This window comes from Miniopterus natalensis, chromosome 2 (assembly GCF_054644295.1).
Source record: "Miniopterus natalensis isolate mMinNat1 chromosome 2, mMinNat1.hap1, whole genome shotgun sequence".
Lineage (NCBI taxonomy): Eukaryota > Metazoa > Chordata > Mammalia > Chiroptera > Miniopteridae > Miniopterus > Miniopterus natalensis.
In genome coordinates, this window is record NC_142082.1 from 168465270 (window position 1) to 168489779 (window position 24510).

Here is a 24510-nt window from a genome sequence, read left to right on the forward strand (position 1 = left end):
TAAATGTGTTTATGGCCCAAACCACAACCCCTTCCCAGGACCTCTGTCTTTGACTCTTATGAAATTATAGTGGCAGAGAAACTGTTCATATTAATGAGTATGTACTTCATTGGTGTTTTCTATCTAGATTTACTATCAGTAACAAATGGCATACATATGATATCCTAGGCAATAAATAAATAAGGTCCTGACTTTAGATTAACTTGTGGTATATTGAAAGAGTAGTCTTGGCAACAGCACATTATAATCTGCAAGAAGTGCTGTAATAAGAGGTACAAAGATGAACGGAGACAAGGAGGCATCACAGAGAAGCAAAGGTTTAAGCTGATTCTTAAATAGATGCGTAGGGTTTTAACAGGTGAACCCAGGAATTTCAAATAAGTAGGATTCTTCTGATTACCTCTAGTTCCATGACTGGCTTTACCTCGGTGTTTCTCCCACCTGCCCAGTCTTCTTATCCCCCAATTAAATTGATGTTACTTTGAAGGGGAATGAGGCAGGCTTCTTCCATTCCTTTGATTGGTTTCGGTAAGAAGTCTAGATTCTTCTTTCTGTTCCCAGGAATCTCCACTTAAGGTTGAGTCCGTCTCACCCTTCATTTCCTGGGAAATCAGAAGTGCTCACTGAGGAGTTGCAGTCAGAACTCAGTTCTTGAAACTAGTTGAGAGAAGATGCACACACGATACACTTAGAGGTAATCCAAACTTTGTTGTGTTTAAGCTCAGAAGTTATCACACACACACACACGCACGCAGTCCCTCCATGTGACCTTTCCAGTCCCACACTAGCCTCACTCCCTATTTTCTGAGGTGAACCCTAGGCATTATAGATAATTGTTAGCTGAACACAGGATATAAACTGTCCCCAGGTAATTTATCACCTGCCTTGGCCAGTACTTTCAAGAAGGACACTGGGCAGTGGCTGTGCTCTGGAGGCACGCCCCCAAACAGCCCTGACTTTCTCTCTATTTCCCTAACTTTTCCCACAATTCTCATTTTCAGGTTTGTGGGCAGACCTGGAAGCTATGTCTATGTCTTCAATGGTTACCGCATGGAAGAGGCAAGTATAGCCTGTCGCTGGAGTCTCTTCCCTCCCCCAGCTCCATCCTGATCCCTATCACACCACAGCTGAATCCACACCCTTGCTCCTCTGAGCTCACTGGGTCTAACCGCCCCTTCCTTTGTCTTTCTGCTCTGCAGTGTGCTCCCGGGGGCTGCCTCATGGAGCTCTGTATTCAGCTCAGCATCATCATGTTGGGGAAGCAGCTGATCCAGAACAACGTCTTTGAGATTGGAGTTCCGTACGTAATGAATGCTTCTCATCTCTCTCCTTGCTGCCAGGGACTTCACTTCTTGACTCACATGACTCAGATATTAAAAGACAAGAATTGTATACCAAAGAGTCCACACTCACAAATACTGCAGTCTGAACTTAACTAGCTGTATTTCTCAGCTCAGGCTGCTATAACAAATAACACAGACCGGATGGCTTAAACAACACATATATTTCTCACAGTTCTCTTGAAGAAGTCTGCCACCATCGTGTGTAACAAGATGGTCTGCAACTATTTTGTTTAAAGAAACAATTTCTCTTGGGTGTGGATATCTTTTCTAAACAAACTACAGACTGACTCAGGCTTATCAAAATCACCTCCTGACCTAGGTGGTGCTACAGATGGAGAAAGTAATGTTCATAGTGATAGCAGCTCCCTGATCAAAGTCTTGGGGCGTGTCAGGGTCATGGCAAGGACAAGAGCCCAGACTCTCTAAATCTATTGAAAGATTGGCGAGTCCCAGGTTGCTTGGGCTGAATAGAACCATTAGAGGATATATAATTTAACTCCTTTCTCCATGGGAAACTACATCCAAGTCACCTATCTCCATGGGAAGGGGGGAGCTGTAACTGTCTGAAAGGTTTCCAGAGAAAACTATTCTTTGGTCTTCCTCAGAAACACATTTACAGAGCTAAAGTTATAATGGAGAAAATGTAGTTTACCAGGAAAGAAAACCCGTTTTAGTGAGAGCTCTACTTCAAGGAATGAGAATCTTCAACATTCCCTCTTAAAACTTTGTCATCCCAGTCCTCAGAACAGATCCCAGCATCATCCACCATTAATTAGGCTGAATGCTTAGAATGGTTTCTGTCCCCACACTGGGACAACCTCAGGTGGCCCTCAGGCACATGCTTCTCTTGGAGGAGGATTGGTGAAAGCAGTAACTAGTGCCTGGGCATCTTGTTCTACCTCCCTGCTTAAGCTAGCCTCTAGGCATCAGTCAGGAAATCATCAATCTTGAGAAACTGAACCCTCTGAAGCTGTGCCCTGTTTTCTAGCTTTCTGATTGAGAGCCACTCAGTGATAGCCAACAAGCAAAGCTGGTGAAACACATGGTTGCTGTTCTCTAAGAGTTTACCATCTAAGAGAGACCACAGTTGTTATGGACAAATACCCAGAAAATATGCAGACCAAAAAAAGATGTACCAAAGCCACATCTAGCCCCTGGGAAGCTATGAAACCAGCCCCTCCACCACTGCTACAAAGGAAAGTCTACATTCCCCTTCAACATCTGGGGAAGACATCTGCCCTTCCAGTACATTGTTGTTCTGTTCTGGACGGAATTGTATATAGCTTATGGGCATGAGACACCCATTTTTCATTTCTGGACATCTGGTCTACCATTTAGCCCTTTCACTCTGTACCCAGCATCCTTTGATAGAGTGTAAGGGAGGCAAGAACTCAGGCATATGTTTGGGCAGTGTGTTGGCTTGTTCCCCACCCATCAACTCCATCAGCTCCATAACAGATGAAACTAACACACGCCTGTTTGCCTTGAAGGCTACATTTTCTAGTTTATACTTGACGTATGTTTAATTTGCCACAGTTAATTGATGGTAACTGCATAGTAACTCATAAAGCTGTGGGCAAGTCACTTCTCTAAGCCTCACTGTCCTCATCTCATGATGAAAATGACGACATTATAATCATCTCGAAGGTGCTCTCATTTCAGCTCTGACATTCTGTGAACCTCTCCTCTAGTCAATAAAGCTAGTCACTGCTGATTCCAAACACAAATTCCTGTTTCAAAATATTTTTTCTCATTTCAGTTTCTAGTCTGCTAAAGAACACACCCAACATAATTATGTAGTTAAATTCAGGGATGTAGAACAAAAAGTTCTTCCACCAAACCCTAAGTATTCTATCTCCAAAGCTCTTTATAATTCTACGGGTTGTATTTTGAGTTCGGTCACATGAAATCACTATGATTATGATTTGTGGATCTTCTACTTTCTACTCAGAACCTACTCTCAATAAATTAGACCCACCTAATCCAGCGTTCAGCAACTGGCAATATCCTTATGTGTGATGCAGTTGAAATAAGTGAGAACATAAAAAGGAGTATTTTATAGTCCAAAGAAAAATGACAGTTGAGCCTGACAGTGAAGAAGGAGCAGTGTAAATTATAAAAATTAGACCCATGGTCTTTAGCTCTTTGGTGGAGGCAGCACAATATACTCATTATGTGACACTGGAAAAGTTATTCTACAAAGACTTTTATCCAACATGTTTATGTGAAAATACAGCTTGGATATATGCTCAACTATCTAGAAAATGAAAAATATGGGACATCTGAGAAAGAAAGAACCATTCTTGGGGGTTCCAGGTGGCCAAGGTGTTGTTGAGTGTTATTGGCTTGTATGTTTACATGAGATGCTCTGTAAGTGTCCCTAGTTCAGGGAGGAGACTGAAAAGAGCAACTCAGAAACACAATGTTCCTCTACTATTCTTGGGCCCAGGGGCTTTTGGTTCAAAAGGTAGCTCTTATGTACCTTCAGAGCCTGCCTCAAAGTTTTTCCCCCAGGAGATAAATATTAATCCTAGAGACCAGACTTGATTTTTTTAATTAAGATTCAAGTCTGAGGAGTTAGGTAGGTGATCATACTAGATAATATTCGGGGTAAAAAATATAAGATTATACAGTTGTAAGATTGACTGTCTGTAGTGTTCATTGTCTACTTCTGAGAACAATTTTCTAACATTCTTCCAAAGAAAATTTTAAAATGTGAAAGACTATCTCATTGACTTTTATTGTAGGTCAGGCAGTTTGATATAATTTATCTCTCTCCTTGAGGGTTCAACATTCTCATTAGATTCTGTGTGTGTGTTGCAAAAAGTACCACAACTACAATTTTGATGGCTTTGAGAATCTTATGATCCAGTGGGTTTCTTGAATTAGAACATTGTTTCCCAGTCTTCAGTCATTTGGGAACCAACTTTTAAATTTTTTCCTCACATGGACATGAATAGCTATTTGCATAGTAATTTCATTTAAACCAATTCATTTCTTACTTAAATCCATAACATTTCTGAAGGTAGAAAACGAACACTACCACTTACCACAAATAGCAAATAACAGTAGAAAGAAATACGATAAAACTAGAGCATTATTAACCAATGACATTAGCCTAAGGCTGCATTCTCTTTTTTAAAGGTAGATACATAAGCTTGGGGAGGTGTTAAGTACATATAGGCAGCAGATGGGGTTTTCTCCTTGACTGCAGTCAGTGGGATTGAATGAGAGTAGGAAAGGAAATAACTTTCCCAGGTGCCCTAATGAGATACAAGGCCAAGTGTAAAGACCCTCCAAAGGTGTCCCATGCACTGCTAGTGGAATGTGCCCTTTGCTGGAAACACTGGTTTAGAGTAATAATATCACCTCTTAATCCCACGGGTCTCCACGAGGCTGGCACAGATAGCAGGCGTGTCCAAGAATCCTGCACAGTCACCCCTTGGGACCTTGGATAAGCTTCTCCAGCTCTCTCAGACTTTCCATTTTTCACCCCTAAATGTGGCAGGTGTCCCAGATAGGGCCACTATGGAAGCCCTACTCTGTCCAGGCACCTTCCACCAGGCTGCAGCACATCTCACCTTTGTTAGGCCTGGTTCAGAGACCCTGGAGATGCAAAAGCAAAGTGCTTCCCAGGGAAGCAGTAAAACCCAGGGCACCAGGAGGACATGGTAACAGATAAAACTGGGTTGTGTGGTGTGCCTCAGACTATTCCCACTCACACCACCCAGGCTTTTGGGCCTGACAGAGTTGTGGCAGATGCTTTCCAGAGGAGCCAGAGGATCTTAAACAACACAGGCCCCAGAATAATGCTCAGCAGCAGTGACTTCTGAGATGACTTTGGGCATGGTGAGAGTCAAGGCAGAATCTGACCCTGTGCCATTTATTACCTGAGTCCACTATTGGGGATTTCCCTCATCCCTGCCCCCTTCACACTACCCCACCTTTCCCTCTCTCATATGTGTTTGTGCAAAATATACTTTGAAAGCAAACTATGTGGTGCCTCTAAAACATGCCACAGACATCCCAACCCCTCGCTATAATTTTATCTGAAACTAGGTCTCGTATTCTTTGAAGCAGAATTGGAAATGGCCTTGTATCATTCAGAAAGATGGGGGCGGGGGTGCATGTCTGTGAAAGGGTAAATGCCAGATTCTCTCCTGGGCAAAGTCTGGGATGGACAGAGCAGGTAAGAGCAATATTTCCACTGGCAAAATGTCCCCCATCCCTATTCTTCCTAAAAGCACAAGATCACATCCCAAAATAGCTGGACTATAACCCTGGACACAGCCAGTAAGATTTTATAAACTTTCTACTTTTTTTGGTAAATGTGATAAATATTATCTTTTAAGACATAAAACAGTCTCTCTTTAAAGTCATCACAGGCGGAGGCGGTCTGTGTTCTCCTCAGATAAATGGAATCTAGCCATGAATCAGGAGTTGAAGGAACAAATTTGAACCTTGTCAGGTGTCAAGAAAAGCAATACACAGCTCAGAGGTTGAGATGTTTCCTTTCTTTAGCCCATTCAGGCCTTGGTCCTGCCTTCTTTAATGAGGCTCGTGGTGGCTGTGGAGCCAGGGTCTGTGGATGACAGCCTAGGGCCCAGATTCCTGTGGCAGGGCCCCCAGGTATGACAGACACTCCCCATGGTCTTGGGGTGAGCCCATGAGGCACAAGCAAAGGAAAGGCTCTGAGCCTTCCGGACAGAGTTTCTCAGACTTGTCATTAGAAAAGGGACGGAAAAATAGCAGATGAAAAGGCTAAGGGGGTAACATCAAAGGAGTTATTTTAACGAGTGAGTGCATCATACGGTTGGAATCATAATTTGAAGTTTTCCAAACGGCCCATCTGTATGTTATACAACTTGCAGGGTTCCCTGTTAAATGCAGTTCTTGAGGGACTTTGTGCATTACTTTTTTTAATAGGCTTTTCCCCCTCATCATTTTTGATCCACCCCCAGTGTTACACTGTTGACCACAAAGCTCTTCCTAAAGCTCGTCTGCTGCCCTCTCCCTTGCCACGTGGTCTTCCAGTTGGCCTCCTGTCCCTTGCCACTGCTCTTTCCTTGCCCTTTGGAGGTTCCTTTCCCTCCATCCATCCGTTAACTGTAGATATTTCCCCCCTCTGCTCCATTCACTTGTGGTGCTCATTGTAGGGCTTCAGTTGTTGTCTCCATGATGATTTTCAGATCTTGAGCTCCAACCTACACCTGTTTTCAGAGCTCTAGACCCATATAGAAAATTGCTTACCTGACATCCCTACTTAATTGTTTCACGGCATCTTCCACCTCAACGACTCCTCCTCTTTATCAAATCTGCCTCTTCTCTAGTGTCCCCTGTCTTAATAAACTGTATCACCATCCACCACATGCCCAAACACCCTTCAATCCTTAATCTCTTCCCCTTCCCACATACAGTTCACCACCAGCTCATTAACTCTACCTCCTAAGCATGTGTCAGTCTGTCTGAGTCTCTTCAAGTCCATTGCAATCACCGAGACCCTAATCTCTTCCATAATCTCTTCCTGAAGCTCTGCGTAAGATGGCTTACAAGGCCTTGGATGCTGTGAACTTGCCTTATCATTTTTCTTATCTTTTGTCACTTTCTCTCTCCTGCTCTGTGCTCCAAACATTTTGAATTCCTTTCAGTCCTTTCTACAAGCCATTCTCACATTTGCCTTTGGTTGTTGCACAAATAATTCCCTGGGCCTAGAACATACCTTCACCTGTCACACAACTCTCCTTTCCCATGCTTTTTCTATCATTTCTCTTTATTTAGTTGATTTATGCATCTCTTCCTCAGGGAAAATTTCCTCTGCTTTAGGCCACATTAGGTTTCTTTATTATGTTCTCAGAATTATCTAAACTTCTTTCTTCATAACACTCGTTACACCTTATTGGTAACACTTGTTTTGCAGCTAGACTATGGTATTAAATACATCGGATGTCTTATTGATTGCATTTATTTTTTCCTGGAGAGCATATCCTAGGGACATCGATATAAGAGACACATTGATTGGTTGCCTCCCCCACGCACCCCGACTGGGCAGGGGATGGAGCCTGCCACCAAGGTATGTGCCCTTGGCCAGAATGGAACCTGGGACCCTTCAGTCTGCAGGCTGACACTCTAACCACTGAGCCAAACCGGCTAGAGCTTCATTATTCTTAGAGTTCTGAAATCTCATAATGATGTGCTTTCATGGAGATCCTTTTTTTTTTCTTTTCTTTTTTAACCATTACATTGAGAAGGTCCTTCCAACCAGAAAATGCCTATTCTTCACCTCTGGGACATTTTCTTAAATTATGTATTTTCTTCCCCACCATTTTCTTGGTTTTCTCTTTCTGATGAAATGTTGGAGTTCCTAGATTGATTAATTTTCTTATGTTTACTGTTGTCCATTTATTTGTTTTTTGTACTTTTTCTTTTCTGAGAGTTTATTGATTTTTAACTTCCCATCATTATTTCAGATCTAGAGTTGTCCTAGTTCACTTTCTCCTCCAAATAAACTTTTTGCTCCTGCTGGTGTTGGACAGTGGTAGTCACTTGGGAAATATGGGTAGACAGACACATTAGGGCCTACTGTTCCTTAAACAGTGCATGGACCAGCCACTACCTGCTGCCTTTGGTGATACCTGGTGCCTTCAGCTCCTGAGCCTTTCTGAGATGTTGCAGTATGAGTTGGCTTGCTTTTCTCTGCTGTCTTTCACGATAGACACTTGATATTCAACCATAACAGCTTTGCTAACTCCTTCATCTACTGTTCATCTTCCAAGATATTCATTTCTTTTCTCATATACTTCTATATTCATGACTCTTTCTTTAACCTTGTGATTTTATACATTTTAAAATTTATTCACTATAATTTTTGCAGCATTTCAGAAGTAGATAGGAATATATGCATGTGCTCAATTTTCCGTGTTTAATGAAATCCACCAGTTTTTACTAAAGATTTAGCCAAGTTCTCTGATTACTGGTACCTGGAGGAAAAGTCCTATTTGAGTTCTTGTTCTAGACCTTTCACCTTCTCTCCCTCCCTCCATTCTTCCTTCTTTTCTTCTCTCTCTCTCTTTTCTTTTTTCCCCCCTTATCCTCACCATTTGTCCTGACCCACAGACAGGGTCTCAGCTGGTCCACACTATTTGGCTTCAGAATCTTCAGGCTCTACCGAGGTTTTTCTCAATTTCTTATGATCATAGAATTATTGCTTGCTAATTTATTATGAAATATTTTCTTTTACTGTTGCTTCTATGGATCTCAACTCATTCTTTAAATCCTCCTTTGATGATAATGATGATGATGATGATAGGGACAATGATAGATATATTTAGTGAGCCTTTAGTATGTATCAAGCCCTAAGTGAAGCATGTTACACAGATCATCTCTTTTAACTAACCTCATGGGCTAGTTAACATTTCCTCATTGTTGAGAAACTAAAGCTTATGGAGCCTTAATAAATGTCCCAAGAAACTATATAGCTGGTGAACTGTGAAACTGGGTTTTAAACAACTAGTTTCTGACCTCAAAGATCAGGCTTTACACTATACTAATCTACTTCATGGCAAATGATATTAGATAGACATTGATTAGAACATAGTTTTGAATGACTAGATTTCCATTAACTGTTAAGAGCACTTTCTAACAATGGAAAGAGATGCCTAATGTTGACAGGAGTGCTAGTCTAGAAATAGCTACACAGGGGTTGGATGATCTTGTGTGAGGAATGAGGAGGGTGGAGGTAGTTTCCTGTATTTAGATGGAGCATGGATTTCAAAATCCCTTTATATTCTTCAGGCCTATGATTCTGTCTGTTCTGCTGTTACTTCTCCTTGTAACTATCTCCTAGAAACTTTCTCATAGAATGATTAGCAGAATTGGCATCCTGCTCCTTCATCTAATTTCATTCTCTATATTTTGTGTATCAATGGGAAGTATGAAATAATAGCTACCATCTATTGAATGCTTACCATGACCAGATATTGTACTAAAAATTGTATAAACATCCTCTCACTTAAACCTCTATACCATAGAGGCTGGGCCATTATTGTCTTGTTACCATTCTAGACCAAAAAAAGTCCTGCATGTGATTGGCTTAGTCTTCTTGGGCTGCCATAACAAAATTCCACAAACTGTGTAGCTTAAACAACAGAAACTTATTTTCTCAGAGTGTTGGAGGCTGGAACATTTAAGATTAAGTACTAGCAGAGTGGGCCTTCTTCCTGGCTTGCAGATGACCATCTCCTCGCTATGTCCTCACATGGTGGAGACAGGGAGATTACTGTCTCTTTCTTGTCTCATAAGGCTATCAATCCTATTGGATTAGGACCCACTATTATGACCCCATTTAATCTTAAGTACTTCCTGAAAGCCCTGTCTCTAAATATAGTCACATTAGGAGTAGAACTTTGACATATGAATGGGGGGGGGGGGGGGGTGATGGCTCAGAGAATTGATTTCAACCCATAGCAGTGGTAGACAATATTTAGCTTGGCTTTAATGGAAAGATGATGCCCTTTAGACCTGAAAAATATTTTAATTTGGAGGAGAGCATCTTTCTACTATTTTCTGGACACCCTCTCTTCCCCTTGAAAAAAGCAGATAGATGTCCTGTTAGACTGTGTCAGTATTTGGCAGGAAGGGCCAGGTCTGTTGTTACTTATTAAAAGCAAGAAGAATTCAGTTTCTTTCCTGATTCTTAGAGGGGGAGTCTTTCATTATCCTGATGAAGGACCTCCTCAGATTGTCTTTAAGAGAAAAGTAGCTTCCTTTATATCCTTCTATCTGTTCTTGGATCAGAGATGACTTTAGTGTCAACATTTAGTTTGCTCCTCCTTCCTGTCTGCATAACTAACTCTGTCCTCCAAAGGCTTTTGGTGACTGGTCCATTTCTTTTTCAGGAAGTTAAAGAAACTATTTCGGAAGCTAAAAGATGACACAGAACCTGGGGAAACTGACTCTGCGCATTCAAAGCATCCAGAGCAGTGGGACCTAGACTACAGCTTGGAACCATATACTGGACTGACTCCAGAGTACATGGAAATGAGTAAGAGCTTTCCATTGGGTGCAGGTTCAGACATGGGGTCTGGGAGAGGAGTGAGGAAGGGCTTAGGGAAAGGACTGGGGCAGCCACTGTACCTTCCTGGGCTTCCTGGTTACACAATGTCACTTTCAGTGCCACATAAAAGTTGAGGAGTGTGGAGCAGAAAGAATCCCGGAATGAAAACCAAGAGCAACTCTCAACACCAAGTTGATACTAGGATGATGCCCTCATCTCCTTGGGCTTCCTCTCCTCATCTTGAAATGAGAAGTTTAGTCTCTCAGGTCCCTTCCCATGGCTTCCATCATTGATGAAGCTGAAAGAGAAATAGTAAAGTCTGAAATTTAAGGATAGAGTTTCTATTAAGGAAAAATAAACTAGTCCTATGACACTTGGGACAAGGGTATATACATCTTTGACATGGAGACTATAGGAGAGTCCCCTGCTCTGATCAGGTAGGGCTGGCTAAGATGTCAACTTTTCTCTAAAACACTTGAGGATGTTTTTTGTATGGGGGTGAGAAGTAGATTTCTAGTTACTGAGCCTCTGGTTGTCCTTAAATAAGGCTTTAAAACAGGAATGCATGTAGCACAGACTGATAAAACACAGTTGTTTTACATGTGGTTCAGAAGCCATGAGTTTTCCATTATGAGAAGTATCCCAACGTAGACCAGCTGCCTTCAGACTCTTGGCTACTTGTGAATGATTCTGATCTTTTATTGAGGTGGATATTTGAGAAGCCTCTTTCCAAGACTTGGAACTAATGAATTAAAAACATAGGAACAAGAGGTCAGACATCATCTAAACATTTACTCAATCTAGAGTGTTGGAGAAACATCAATTAGATCCAACAAAAGAATCACTCAATACTTAATATCACTGTATTTCCATAATGCCTCCTGCCTCCTTTGGTTAATCACTTTTAATAGAGGGCCACCAAAGCCTCTCTGGGCACCAGGTGCTTCACTTATTATTTCTAATGGATACTTATCCTCTTCTGAGTTGTAAAGATGTGTGTTTGTATCTGATGGGTAGAGAAAAGGACAGGGTCTACATTAGATGACCTCAAAAGTTCCGTTTTGGCCCTGGGGATCTACAATTCCAGGCAAAGCCTGAGCTTTGCATTCTAAATAAACTCACTAGAGAAGAAACTATCACTGTGTCTGTTTTAGGAACAACAGGCAAAGAAAATCTCAAGACCCAGTTTAAGTAAACACATAGCTCCCTTATGCTTTTCACCTTTGGCTAAGTGCTATCTCTAATCCCTCTCCAAGCAGATATTTACACAGAGATGATCACTCGTGTTTCAGATGCTATTCTATGCCTGCCAGCCTCTCAGAAAGAAATTGGCTGCCAGAGATTTGAGGCTTCCATTTGGGAAAGGCTTACATGAGAAATCCTTGAGCCCCGTCTCTGAGCTTCCACCCTCCAACTCCAGTCCCTTACCCTAACCACCCAATTATCTGTGTAGGTTTTACATGGCTGTCTGTCCAGGTAGCTGACTAGTTCAAAGCTTCCTCTTTTGAGTGATTAAGAGCAGGGATCGTCGAGCCATACACCCTGGGTTCAAATTCTTGCTTTATCACCAACTAGCTGGGCAGCTTTGGGTAAGTGGCCAAGCTTTGCATCTCAATTTGCTTTAGGTATAAAAAATAATAATAATAATAGTATCTACCTATGGGATTGTTATAGGTAAGAACCTGTGAAGTTCTTAGAAAAGTATCTAGCACATATAAAAGCTATGTTAAGTGTCACGTGTTGTTTCTCTTAATGGCCCCGGGACCCTAGGAAGGCAGAGTGTAGGAAAATGTGTTCCTCTTTGTGAGCCATTGTAACCTTGGATAGACAGCCACTCTGTGCGCAAACTTGGATACTTACAAATTAATGAGAAGAGGAAAAAACTAAAACTAGAAGACTTGGTGATTTCTGGAAGAAATTCACGCAAAGATTATGGAGAGTGAAATTCACTCTGAGCTAGATTTCTTTCGTTCTTTTCAGCTCTGGCTTACCCTCTTCACCCTTTAAGGGAGTATTTGCTTCCATGTACAATCAAAAGCTGCAGAATAAACTTTACTAAGTGACGACTTTGTCTAGCACTGTGGGTGGGCTAAGTGTGGTTAGAGGTGGGTTCTGGAGTCAAACCACCAGGCTTTGAAGCCTGAGTCTGTGCCGCTCGTTACACGACTCTGAGCTTGATATTGAAAGTCAGCCAGGCCCATTGTCTCCATCTCAAAAGTGAATTTGATGATAATGGCACCTACCTTATTAGGATGGTTCTGAGACGTAAGTGATCTATATAAAGTGGTGCTTGATGCACATAGGCTCTCAATGAATATTAGCCACCATTGTTATTGTCAGGAGCCAAATGTCTTTCTCTTTAATCTAGAAATGGATTAAACACAGTTTGGAGCTTCTGAATGTCGTGAGCCCTGGAGGGTCTTCCCATCCCACTGGTGTGGGGTTGGGAAGTCATGTTTAAAGACTGAGGGTGCCAGACTCCAAAGCAAGTCTGACTCACCCTCGGAAGCCTGAGATATAAAGATTCCAAGATGTCTGTCCTTTCAGAGAATCTCGAGCCCTTAGGGCTCTGCTTGACAAATCCGGTGTCTCAAATGCACACTTACTGTCATCTTTTTATCTAAAATCCACAAACTTTTGCTCTTCTAGTCATCCAAAAAGTAATCACAATTGTCCTCCTGACTCAGGAATTCAATTATCCTCCTTAGAGTCTTCCCCTGACTTCATAAATGCAGCCCAGGCTCTGAGGCCCTTGGACCGTTGATGTGGGCAATGAGATGCATTTCTTGTTAATTCACAGAGTCATTAGAGGAAATCTCATTTTTCTCAGCCCTGAGTTTTCATCCTGTCAAACTGTAATAGAAAGGAAACTGTGCTGATGATTGCATATTTACTTATTTATTTATTTATTTATTTGGGACAAAAGCCAGATAATTATTCTGAAGGGCCAGGGGCTGTTGGTCTCCCCTGCTCTCTGGGTTTGTACTCCAAGGCCTGTAAGAATCACCCAGCTGATAGACATGCATGGGGTAGGTCCGCCTCAGAGACCAGGCCAGCAACACCCTTGCAGCTGCATCCCAGTTGTCTCAAGAAATTGTAAACTTGAACCCCTGGGTTCAGGAGGGACTTGACATAGACCCTGTGGTCTTCTCTGTGACTCCTCTCTGACTTTGCATCAACTCTAGTTGGGGAGAGACTTGCTCTGTATGATCCTGAGTCTTTTTTGCTCATGGTTCTTTACCTCACTAACTTTGCCTCTACTAAGAATTTTGGATTCTCATTGAAGCCCTTGCCACCCTTGACCTACTGCAAACACCTTCTAGCCTGTCTCCCAGCTTTCTTTCTCTCTCCCTCTTCCCCTTTTCCTTCTCACTTTTAAAAATGGGTTTTCTAAAATGCAGTCCAGAGCATGTTATATTTTCTATTTAAAACCTTCAATGTTACTGAAAAATCAAATTCAAATCTCCTGGTATAGCATGTAAGGGCATCTGAGCTGGCTTCTGCTTTGCAGGCCCTTCACGGTGCCACACGTTTCATCTGGTTTTCTCCTGTTACTGGATCTGAATTTGCCTACCTGCCTGCAACAGGTTCTCCCATCCTCATTTCCTCTCGCCTGTTGTACTTGCTTTGATATAGGAGAACATGTGGGCACTTTAGGGGCAGAGACTAAGCCTTATTCCCCCCTAGCCACAACACTCAGCACAGTTCCTGGAACATAGTAAGAGCTCAATAAAATATTTCTCGAATGAATATCTAACTCCCCTTCCTTCAGCATCAGGGAACTAGAGACCCTGCTTTTCTTTATTCTATGATATCCGGGCCAGCCCCCCTTTTCACCGTGGACATATTTATGTGTATTTTGAATATGCGGCAATTTTCATCTCCCAAGACCAAAGTAAGCCCTGGTTATTATCAGGGTTTCCCTCAAAGAAAAGTCGCTTCTGGTTTTAATTTGCTCCTTTGCCTTCAGGGATAAAGTCATTAGCGGAGTGGACAGAATGGAATGCTCTCACTCAAACTTGGATTTAAGTTCAACTCCAATTTCAAGTCTTTCCTTCTGTACCACCCCCTGCAAGCCATCCCTAAGGGTAACGCTGTGTAAGGACCTGTGCCAGGCACTAGGGATACAGAGGCAACAAATGGACCCAGGCACTGCAGGCCCCAAGAATCTAGTGGCAGAGAGAAATGGGCAAACAGTCACAAGAAGAGGCCTCGTCGTCATAGAAAAAAATGCAGCTAACTGCTTGCTTCAGAGAGGTTAAGCCTTCGCAGCTTTCACTTGATGGAGCAGAGGTGTGTTGCAGAGAATTGTCTGCTCTCATGTGCGTCTGGCCTGTAACTGCCCACTCACTGACCATCCTTGGGTTTTAGAAACTTCCACCTGAGTCAGCACAAACTCAGTACTGGAAACGAGAGGCTCATCTCCCAGCACCACCTCAGGCTTGTTTTGGGACTTTAGATGAGGCCAGGAAGAGACTCCATCTCAGGAAAAACATTTCTCTGCCCCCTGACTGGAGACTTGGTTCCTGTGACTATTTATTTTCTGAGTTCGCTACCACATCTGTGGCCCCCCATCCTCCAGGCCCCTCGCTGAGAAGCCTCAGCATCACTGGTCCTTTGCTTCCTGCCTCCACACAGCCCCCTCCAGCGGGTGGGTCCTTCCCCTGCACCAGCTCTGGAGGCTGCTCCTGGTGCAGCCTCTTAGCCTCCTATACTTGCCGCTCTTTCTACTCTACCCTCGACACAGCCACTTAGAGCCACCATCCCACTACTACCCTATTTATTCTTTCTGAGACTAGTTTTGGTCTTATCATCCATTATACAGAAACTTCCAGAGTCCCATGTCCTTAACGAGGCCTTCGTGGGACATCCTGTCAATTTAGTGAACCCTAAGCCCTTTTATACATCCAAGGTCCAGCTACAATGAACCCCATGGACCATTTCTCACCCATAGCCTACATGTCACTCCTTTCCTGCCTGCTCTTGCATGTTCCCCTTGCCCTGGAATTCCCTGTGCCTTCCCATTCACAAACTAGCTCTGTGTCCCCTCCTCCCCAAAGCACCTCCCCTTCCCTAACCTCACCCCCATTTCAGTCCCCTCCCCCCATTTCTGCCCCTTCCCCCTATTTCTGCATCTCCCCCCTACTTCAGCCTGCCCCTCCCCACCAGCATTTCAGAGAGGCTGCCTCCTAAATCAGAGATGCCTGTTGGTAGTTAATTTCATGAGAACAGCTTCCCCCAACTGCAGGGCCTTGCACAGCGCCCGCCCCAGCACAGGCACTGGAAACATACTGGGCAACCAGTAAAGGAGTAACTGAATAAAGAGGCTGTTACTTATGCAGCCTTCCCTTTCTCTTACCGAGGCTGAAACAGTCTCACTTCTAGTGATGCTGACATCAATTCTCGTTTAATGGGCTGCTAATCCAGGGAGTGGATTATCAAGAACGGTGGTTATCCTTCTTTCTCTCTCCTCCTCTTCCGTTAGTGTCTCCCTCACCCTTCTCCCCTTCACCCCGCCTTCTCGCCTCCCCCATCGCAGGCCTGTTATGAACTCCTTTCCAGTGAGGAAGCTGGGGAAATAAGAGAAGGCGTAACGTGAACCCATCCATGCTGCCCATAGGTAGCGGCTCTGGGAAATAGCTTGGTGGGAGAGAAGACTGAGTTCACACACGTCAAAACTTAGCTGCAGGCCACTGTTTCTGCTGTCCCCATGGAAAACTACAACTTGGTGATAGTAATCATACCACTACTTCTGATTTCTCTGCACCCCTGTCTTCAAAGCGAAAGTCCCTTTAATCCTCAGATGATCACTGTAGGGCCCAGTGAGAGCAGTAGCTCTCCTTCCCATCTTCCCAGGGTGTCAGGGGAGACTTGGGCACTAATCCAGCTCTGCCTTTATCTAGCAGTGTGACCGTGGGGTGCTACATCATCTCCCTGGGCCTCACTTTCCTCCTTGACATTATATTTGACCCCTGAACGATGCAGGGATTGGAGGCACCAACACCCTCCCAGTAAAAAATCTGTGTATAATTTTTGACTCTCCCTAAACTTTACTAATAGCCTACTGTTGACTTAAAGCTGGTAACATAAACTATAGATGAACACAGATTTTGTACATTATATGTATCATATGTTGTACAATTAAGTAAGTGAGAGAAAAGAAAATGTTATTAAGAACGTCATCAGGAAAATACATTTACAGTACTGTACTGCATTTGTTGGTACCACTGAGTGAAAAAAAAAACAAAAAAAAAAACAACCTGTGCAGTTCAAACTGTGTTATTCAAGGGTCAAGTGTAAAGGGAATTACACCAGATGATGAGTTTTTTCTTGTAGAGATGCTACCTCCTGTTCTGTGGTCATAACCATTTGTGTAATGAGTCACAGTAACGCGTCACTACTACTAATATATTTTTTAAATAAAAGTAAAACAGTGTCAATGTCATCCTCACTTCCTCACAATCAGATTATTTTTGAGTGAGAGCAAGGGAGGTTTCAAAACCTGGCTACACCGATAGAAGTGAGTGGTGTGTGCAGTCATTTTTCTAGCGTCTTGACAAGAATAAACAGTTTCCAACTACTGGACCAGGTGACCTCCAGGGCCACTTCTAGTGCTGGTCTCTTAGTTTTTACATAGGAGCTGGATGGTGCTCCTGGAAGCCAAGAGCCCAGCAGGTGATGCGAGTTGCCTCAGGTCACCCCAAAGGCTCATTAATGGAACTGAATCTACAGCCCATTCAGGACCTGTGGGAAGTTAGGCTTCAGTGAAGGGATGGGGTAGAGTGAGGTTTTCTCCTTCCTTCCCAATAACCTAGACCTCCCCAATTCCAGAAGGGCCCCTGTCTTGGGCTTTGAACAAAAACGAGAGAAGTGAAACCAAAGCGGCCCACTCCCTCTGGTGTGCCTGACATGGTGATCCCTGGCCCTGCTCTCAGCTGTCAGCTTCTTTCCTCGTGATCCCCGGGACCACCCATGTAGACAGGAAGTGCGCTGAGCCCACTAGGAGCCTGTCAGTTGTAATGGTGAGGCAGGTCATCAGTTGAGGGAGGCAGCAGGGAGAGATGTATTATATTTACATTTTTCTAAATTGTGCTGGAACCAGGGCCCAGGGCCCAGCAGGCATGGGGGAGGGGCCATGAGGTGAAGGGGAAGCTGGGAGGAGGGTAAGGCTGGGAGTCAGCCTGAGGAGGGTGTGTTGGGGGTAGGGAGCTACCTCTGGGCAGGATTCATGGTGGGGATGGGCTGGCTCCAGACAAAGAGAAACCTGAGAGTGAGGGATTAAGCTGGAAAAACCTGTGAGGGGAGCAGCAAGCTTTCGAGGGAATCTCCAATATCAAACCCTTTTCCTGAAGAGCTTACTAAGGAGGACTTCAAGGGTAGTTCCCCATCCCCCATCTCTGAGGGGAAAAAAGAATGCTGGCCCAGGAGCAAGTCTTGACATTAATCATCACTGTCCCCAACCCCAAAATGAGGCTTCAAAGCTGCTTTGCCGCAGGCCCCTCACAGCCCAGTTGTGAGTTTTCCTCTGGGCCCAATGAGAGGAAATGCTTCAGTTGCTTTAAGAGCTGCAAGTGAAGTTGTCTGGACACTTGCAGCAATTTGACTTTTACAGAGTGGAATTTGGCATAAAAACATAGGCCTGAATTTAATCCTATAAGAAGAGTTTAGTGACAAGTTCCAAAAGACTCTCCTGATAAAGTTTTATTACCATTTTATCAGATAAATCAGTGATGCGATTGTCAGTTCTCACCCAAACACCAATGGCCTAGGTTCTTGTTACTCACTAAATTGTGACGGGAACTTTTTGAGGGCAAAATGTGTCTTATTTATTCACAGCACTTAACCACATGGGCCTGGCATACAGTAGGTGTTCAACAAATGTTTGATGAAGAAGGAAGACACAGAACAAATGAAAGAGGTCATCTTTAGTGAGGATCTTGAAGACGAGATGACAGTTGGACTTTGTAGACATCAGTGCTTATCAGAGTTCTCCAGATACCCTGACTATATTGATTTAGCTGGGACAGTCTACACCCCTTCCTGTCTCCAGGGGCCAAGATTCCTTATTTTGAAGTGTTTGTAATTAGGGCATGCTATCCTCCTTAATAAGGGCAGTTCTCCTACAGCAACTCAAAAATAGTGGACTTATTATCTAGGTAGTTCTAGCAAAATATCCCATGTGATAGTTAGCTTCTTCTATGATAACGCTTTTTAACAAATATCTCCAAAGTCTCAGTGACTTAGAGATGAGACAGAGAATAAAGAGCAATGGAAAGAGCTGGCTCCATACATCACTAGGTACCTTACCCTGTAAATGATCAGGCAAAAGTGGCCTCTTATTAAAGAAAAAATAGAAGGAACCGAGGCTTCAGACAGAGTGATGACTTAGGTGACACCCAAGATTCCTTCCAACTCTGATATTCTTTGGTCATGGGTGGTAGAGATCACACTGGGTAATTTCCAAGTTTCCAACAGAGGCTGAATATATAAAACTAGTCATAAGGGTGTCTTCGCTGTAAGTGATAAAATATTCCAGAATATCTGCCCAACTCTTAGCACTGAAGCCTGCACATTCTGTCACCAAACTCTGAGTTTTGTACTACAAGGCAATGGCTCAGAGAACCAGGAAATTCCTTTCCCTGGGCCATCCTGTTTATACAAACTGAGCCATCCCACTGGATAATCAGGCATCTGCCAGCTTCTCCAAATGGCACCTAAATACAGTTCAGGCAGCATCCAGGGTTGCATTCCAGTATTTCTGGGAAGTAGCGTGAGTCACAGGTCTTTTCTCTCCTTTTGCTTCTGAAGCATACATTGCTTATCATTATCTGTGATAGGAGTCCCTTTCCCCATAAATACTTAAAAGGAAAGAATATACCTGGATAACACACCCCTCAGTGTACCACAAAAAGCTCCTGACACCCAGGAGATGCCCCGTCAATACTGGAGAAATGAATGAGTGAATGAAAGGCAGTATTTTAAGTTAAAACTTGATGAAAACTCCATCATTTTTCCATTTCTCTCCTTGTTTTAACAACCAGGAAGCTCAGAGTGAACTTTGTTGCTCAACTATAGCCCTATCATAGGTTCTTAAAGTTTACATATTTGGTTTTTTCTTCATTTCCTTTTTTCTAAAATTCCGTAAATCTAATCGTGTGTCCTTTTGGTTGACTTTTCCATAGCCTTTTGAGAAGATGTAAGAGCAAAGGCCTAAAGCAAACCAAGGTCCTTAGTAATGACTTGTTGCTTGGGAACTTCCTTCTAATCATGACTAGTTTCATTGACCTTCCACCTCGATGACTGCATGACCACAGCCCAAATAAGTAGATGGGAGGATGGATGGGAAGAAGAATGGATGAATAGCTGGCCCTTATATTCCCATTTTGCAGGTGGAGAAAGTAAACAAGAGTGAGTAAGCCAGGTCATTCATTGGTTCAGACAATAAACATTTAGTGGAAATTCACCCGCTGTTCTCTGGAAACCAGAAATTATCAGTAGATCTCACCTACTCAATTCTCTCTAGTTTTAAGAATCTGAACTAGGTCCATTGATGTAAGATTTTTGAGGTGACATAAGTGCAGGCCAACGGGAGCAATAACACAGAAAACAGCAGGGATAGAGGACATGTATATGTGACTAAAGACCCTACAGAGAATGAAAGTATCTGTACAAGAAGAATACAAATCAGATTGGAGAAGATCCAATAAAGGAAACCTCAGACGTGTGAGAGTAACGAGGGAGCGGGAAGGAACACTGCTACATTAGGGTTGAATATTTACATTTTTATGTGATAAAAAGACATTGAATTTGGTTGGCATCACAAACTATCTTTGTTGCCCAGCTCCATCATTTGGTAGGTGTGTGGCCATGGAAAAACTATTTCACCTCTCTGAGACTTAGTCTTCTCACTTGTAAAGTAGAGATAATGATACTTGACACTGAAGATTCTTTTATACACCAGAGAGCATGCTGCCTGTGCATAACAGACAAAGCTCATGATTTCTGAGGTTTTGGAGTTTGGCTTAGAGGATATGGAAAGGGAACAATGGGTAGACTTTTTCTAAAGGCCATAGTCCAGGCTTTTAAGCCTCCTGTGGCTGCGAGCCAAATTCTCCTGCCCTTTCCTGTGACTCAGTAGGGTTTACCTCTGAAGGCTCCCATGACCCTAGCTTGGCTCCCAAGGCAGAGAAGAGGGCTTCTCATGGACTGGTCTGTGTCACATGACCAACCTGAGATCCACTGTTATAACTAGACTTTGACTGCTTGAGCAGCAGGATTCTCAAGAAATCATTGGTCTTCTCCACATCTAAAGAAGCTAATATTTTACCATTTATGTGTAGGTGAGGAAAAAGGGGAGACTAAGTCTCCTTTAATCACAATGAAATGAAGAAAATGTGCCTTGCTGATCTGTCCCAGTATTACATTGATTTGTATGCAGTAAACTCTTAATACTTAAGCTGTTAATTTCCAGCATGTTTCTTCCTGTTATGACTTCCAGGGTTTTGAGCCTGATCCATTGTATAAATCCCAGGTGACTCCATGCAGATTGAAAGGGAATTCCATTTATTGTCTCTACTTCCTAAGTAGTTTGTGAATTTGGATCAGTGGATTTGCAGGAAAGATCTTAACAACTAGCCATATAGCAAACCTTCAGGTGCCTCTTTCACTTGTTCTTAAAGTCAAGCCCATTGGCTGTGAATCTGTGAAGTCTTCATGGACCCACTGGAGAGAGTGAGTTACTCCTTTCCCACTGTACTCTGTTAATGGTGCCATTAGAGTTTTAACTCCATGACCCTGGCAGCGTTTGTTTACATGTTCATCTCCCCACTGCATACTCTGAGCTCTTGGAAGGATGGCACAATAATGTAATCATCTTTGTTTCCTAGCAATGAGCATGGTACCCAGTATATAGAATGTGCTCAATAAATGCTTGTTGGATAAATGACTGCATGAGTGAATGAATGAATGAATGAATGAATGAACGAACGAACGAACGAACGAACGAATGAATGAAATGAATGATGGACATTGAGAACGCTCTTATATTTCTGTCAAGACTTCTGCTGCTTTTCTAAGCAATAGAGGACCATGCTGAGGAACCAGCTCATGCCTTTCTTCTCATTATCTTAGTCAATCAACACTTGCAATTCTTTTTTACACTGGGCACAGCCTTAAAATATGGTCTGATGACATAAACAGTGATGACCTTCCCTGGCTGCATTTTTACATAAGTGTCTGTATTAATGGGTTGTTTCTAGATGAATCTTTTGAATATTTGCCCCTCGGGTTAGAAGACAAACTCATACCAATGTGTCCCTCAATTATGTCCTCATATTGCTGATTAGGGGCTCTTGAAAGGGAAGATTTCTTCAGTCCCCAGTTTTCAATCCCCTTAAGCAGTCTGTGTTGCTTTTACTAAACTATAGAAAGCTGAAAACAAAGCTATAGTTATTTTCATTAGAATTAGACTCCCCTAATTGACTGCTTTTACTCCAACTTTCTTCAAAGTCTTCTGTGCAAATTACAGCACTGAGAACTGCTGTGTGGAGGTGTTTGGACTTCATGTCCCCATCTCACCTCACCATCACTAAGTGCAATAATGCTTTCCATTCACAGTTTAGTTGTTTGCCTCTTTTTGTGTTTGTTTTGTGTTTACAGCTGATGACAATCAGTTTGTATTTATGAACAGATAACCCCTGAGCATCTGCTAATAGGATGAGGGACACACTAAATGGTGAGGATTCAAAAAAGAATCAACTATTTTCATGGTCTCAAGGGATTTACCATCTAGGGAGCAAGTGAAATAAACCAATAGAGTGACATGTGCAAGACATATGAGAGTGAGGAGAAGAGATGTCCACTGGGTGAGGTGGTAGGACTGGGGTGGAGGAGAGTCTTTTTAGAGAAGGTAGGTTTGAGTTGAACCTGAAAGATACATAGCAATTCATCCAGCAGACAAGAAGAGAAGGAAAATTTCAGACAGTAGTAGTGTGTACAAAGGCTTTAAAATGTAGGCAACATGGTGAGTTTGGGGAAGTACAAATGGTTTTGAAATGGTTGGAAAACAGGCAGAGTTGATCCCCACGCATAGGAGCTAAATATTAGCCCTAAGACCAGAGCATAGATGGGAAGGCAGTGTGTCTGGAAAAATAAGTTAGGGTCAAATCACAAAGAGTCTTGAATACCAGACCAAGGATCTGGACTTTTTCATGTGAGTGTGTATGTGCATGTATGTGTGCGTTTGACAGGAAGGTAGGTATTTTCACTGAAGAATTTTAAATAAATGAATAAAAAATCAGAGTTGTGTTCCATCAAGAGCTTTTCCACCAGTCCTGGCCAGTCCACTCTATTCTACCTGATATACTGTTCTTTTTATTTTTTATTTTCCTTTAAGCAGATGGTCCTGGAATGTCCTTGCTGGATGCCATCTTGTTTAGTTTAATCCACTCATCTTTGTTATTTTAACCTAAGCCAGGTAATCAAGGCCAAGATTTTAATTGTCTCCAGCATCAGGCAGTATAGGGCTGGTGGTTATTTTAAAAGGTCCCTGGCTGCTGGGAGTGAGAAGAGAAAATCAATGGGGTTTGTGCCCAGGAGTATTCCCAGTCTTTGTGCTTCCAGCCCAGCATTTTTGGGGCACCTTACAGCAGGCTTTGTAAAGATTTAGTTGAAAATCAACTATGGATTCCTCCCTAATTGCCTTGGCCAGGTTTAATCTGTTACTGGTCAAGCCAAGCTGGCTTCTATTATGCACTGCACTGAGGATTTACGGTGCTGCTCTTATCCTAATGGGGGCTGACTGTTTTTAGAAGCAGATCTTGGTGTTGGTGAAGGCCGGTATCATTGTGTCCTCTGAAGTGAACCCAGAAGGACGCCCATCTGATACAGCATTTGGACCTTTGACTACAAAGAGCGAGTCTTGGATTTGGCATTTATATGCTGGAAGGCTATGTTTTGTTTTTGTTTTTTGTTTTTTTTCTCCCTAAGATAAAACAAAACTTCCTATTTGTTTCTGCCTCTTTGGATTGATTCGTGGAAATGCTCAGGGTACACAGTCCAAGGAGGCAATACCTGCAGCAATGGAACATCTTGAAAGAGTAGCTTCTCTTGACCCAGGAGACTGAGGAGTGACCTCAGAAGACAGGACAGGGGTTTCCTGTCACTGCAGGCTCAGCACCTCTGGCTTTGGCTGAGCCCCCTCCTTTGAGGTTGTCCAGTCCTGAACACAGAGACCTACATGGCTGGGGAAAAAGAAGAGATATTGTGCTATGGGGCTGGGGTAATTTATGGACGCTGTTAGCATTGATGCATCACTGGAAGTTGTTTGTGTTGACAGAAGAGGGACAAAAGAGAGCCTGTGTGTGGAGTTTGTGGAGGTTAAAGAGCAAACCATCAGGGCAAGCCCAGAGGAGAGGGCTCATGTCTGTCTCTGGAGTTCATGTGAGATAAGAGAGGAGTGGAGAGTCCCATTTTCCTATGATCCTGGGAGGACATTGGATTTCCTAGAGCCATTTGCGGGAGTGTGGAGAGGGCAGGGCATGCTGTATCTATTTACAGTCACTCAAAAGTAACCTGTTCCTTCCCCACCCCCACCAGTCACCCTGCCAAGGCAAAGCCCTTGCTGAGGCTTTGAAGAGTTCGCACAGTTTTGCTGGAAGAAGTCACTTATGGAAAGAACATTTACACTGCAGAGCTAGCTCATAGAGTCAAGAAGATCAATTTAGAACTCTAAATAAAGATATTGTCTCATATATACATAAACATAGGCAAGCATTTTACAGGTTTTAGAAAACCAGTCTAACATCTGTTTTGCTTTCCTTGTTAATTCCATCCCCCTCTACCCTCTGCCCTCACCCCCGCCCCACCCCCACCCCCAACTTTAAAGTGAATTCCTTGCAAAACTTCATTTAAAAGATGCTACAGACCCTGCATTTTGAACTGGCTCCCAGAGCTTGGTTTTGAAGATTTCTCCTCCCAACCCCACCCCAACCCCCTTTGGCCTTCCAGCTAGCCAGGCGGTCATCCCATGGCCCAACCTTGACAAATCTGTGCCCCTGGTGGATCTTACCACCAGCTGGCACTTGTTAGTCTCCTGCGGCCTGCTGAGCACCCATT

General features: G+C 43.1%; 1 protein-coding gene across 2 annotated transcripts in view; it reads left to right on the plus strand.

The window, feature by feature from the left end:
* ANO2 (anoctamin 2) overlaps positions 1–24510 on the plus strand; it is a 273310-nt gene that overhangs the window by 230355 nt on the left and 18445 nt on the right. For both annotated transcript variants that reach the window (XM_087813973.1, XM_087813972.1), the window contains 3 exons: positions 1002–1059; positions 1200–1300; positions 10238–10383. In XM_087813973.1, the coding sequence (XP_087670099.1) occupies positions 1002–1059; positions 1200–1300; positions 10238–10383 (305 nt within the window). The remainder of the gene's footprint in view (positions 1–1001; positions 1060–1199; positions 1301–10237; positions 10384–24510) is intronic.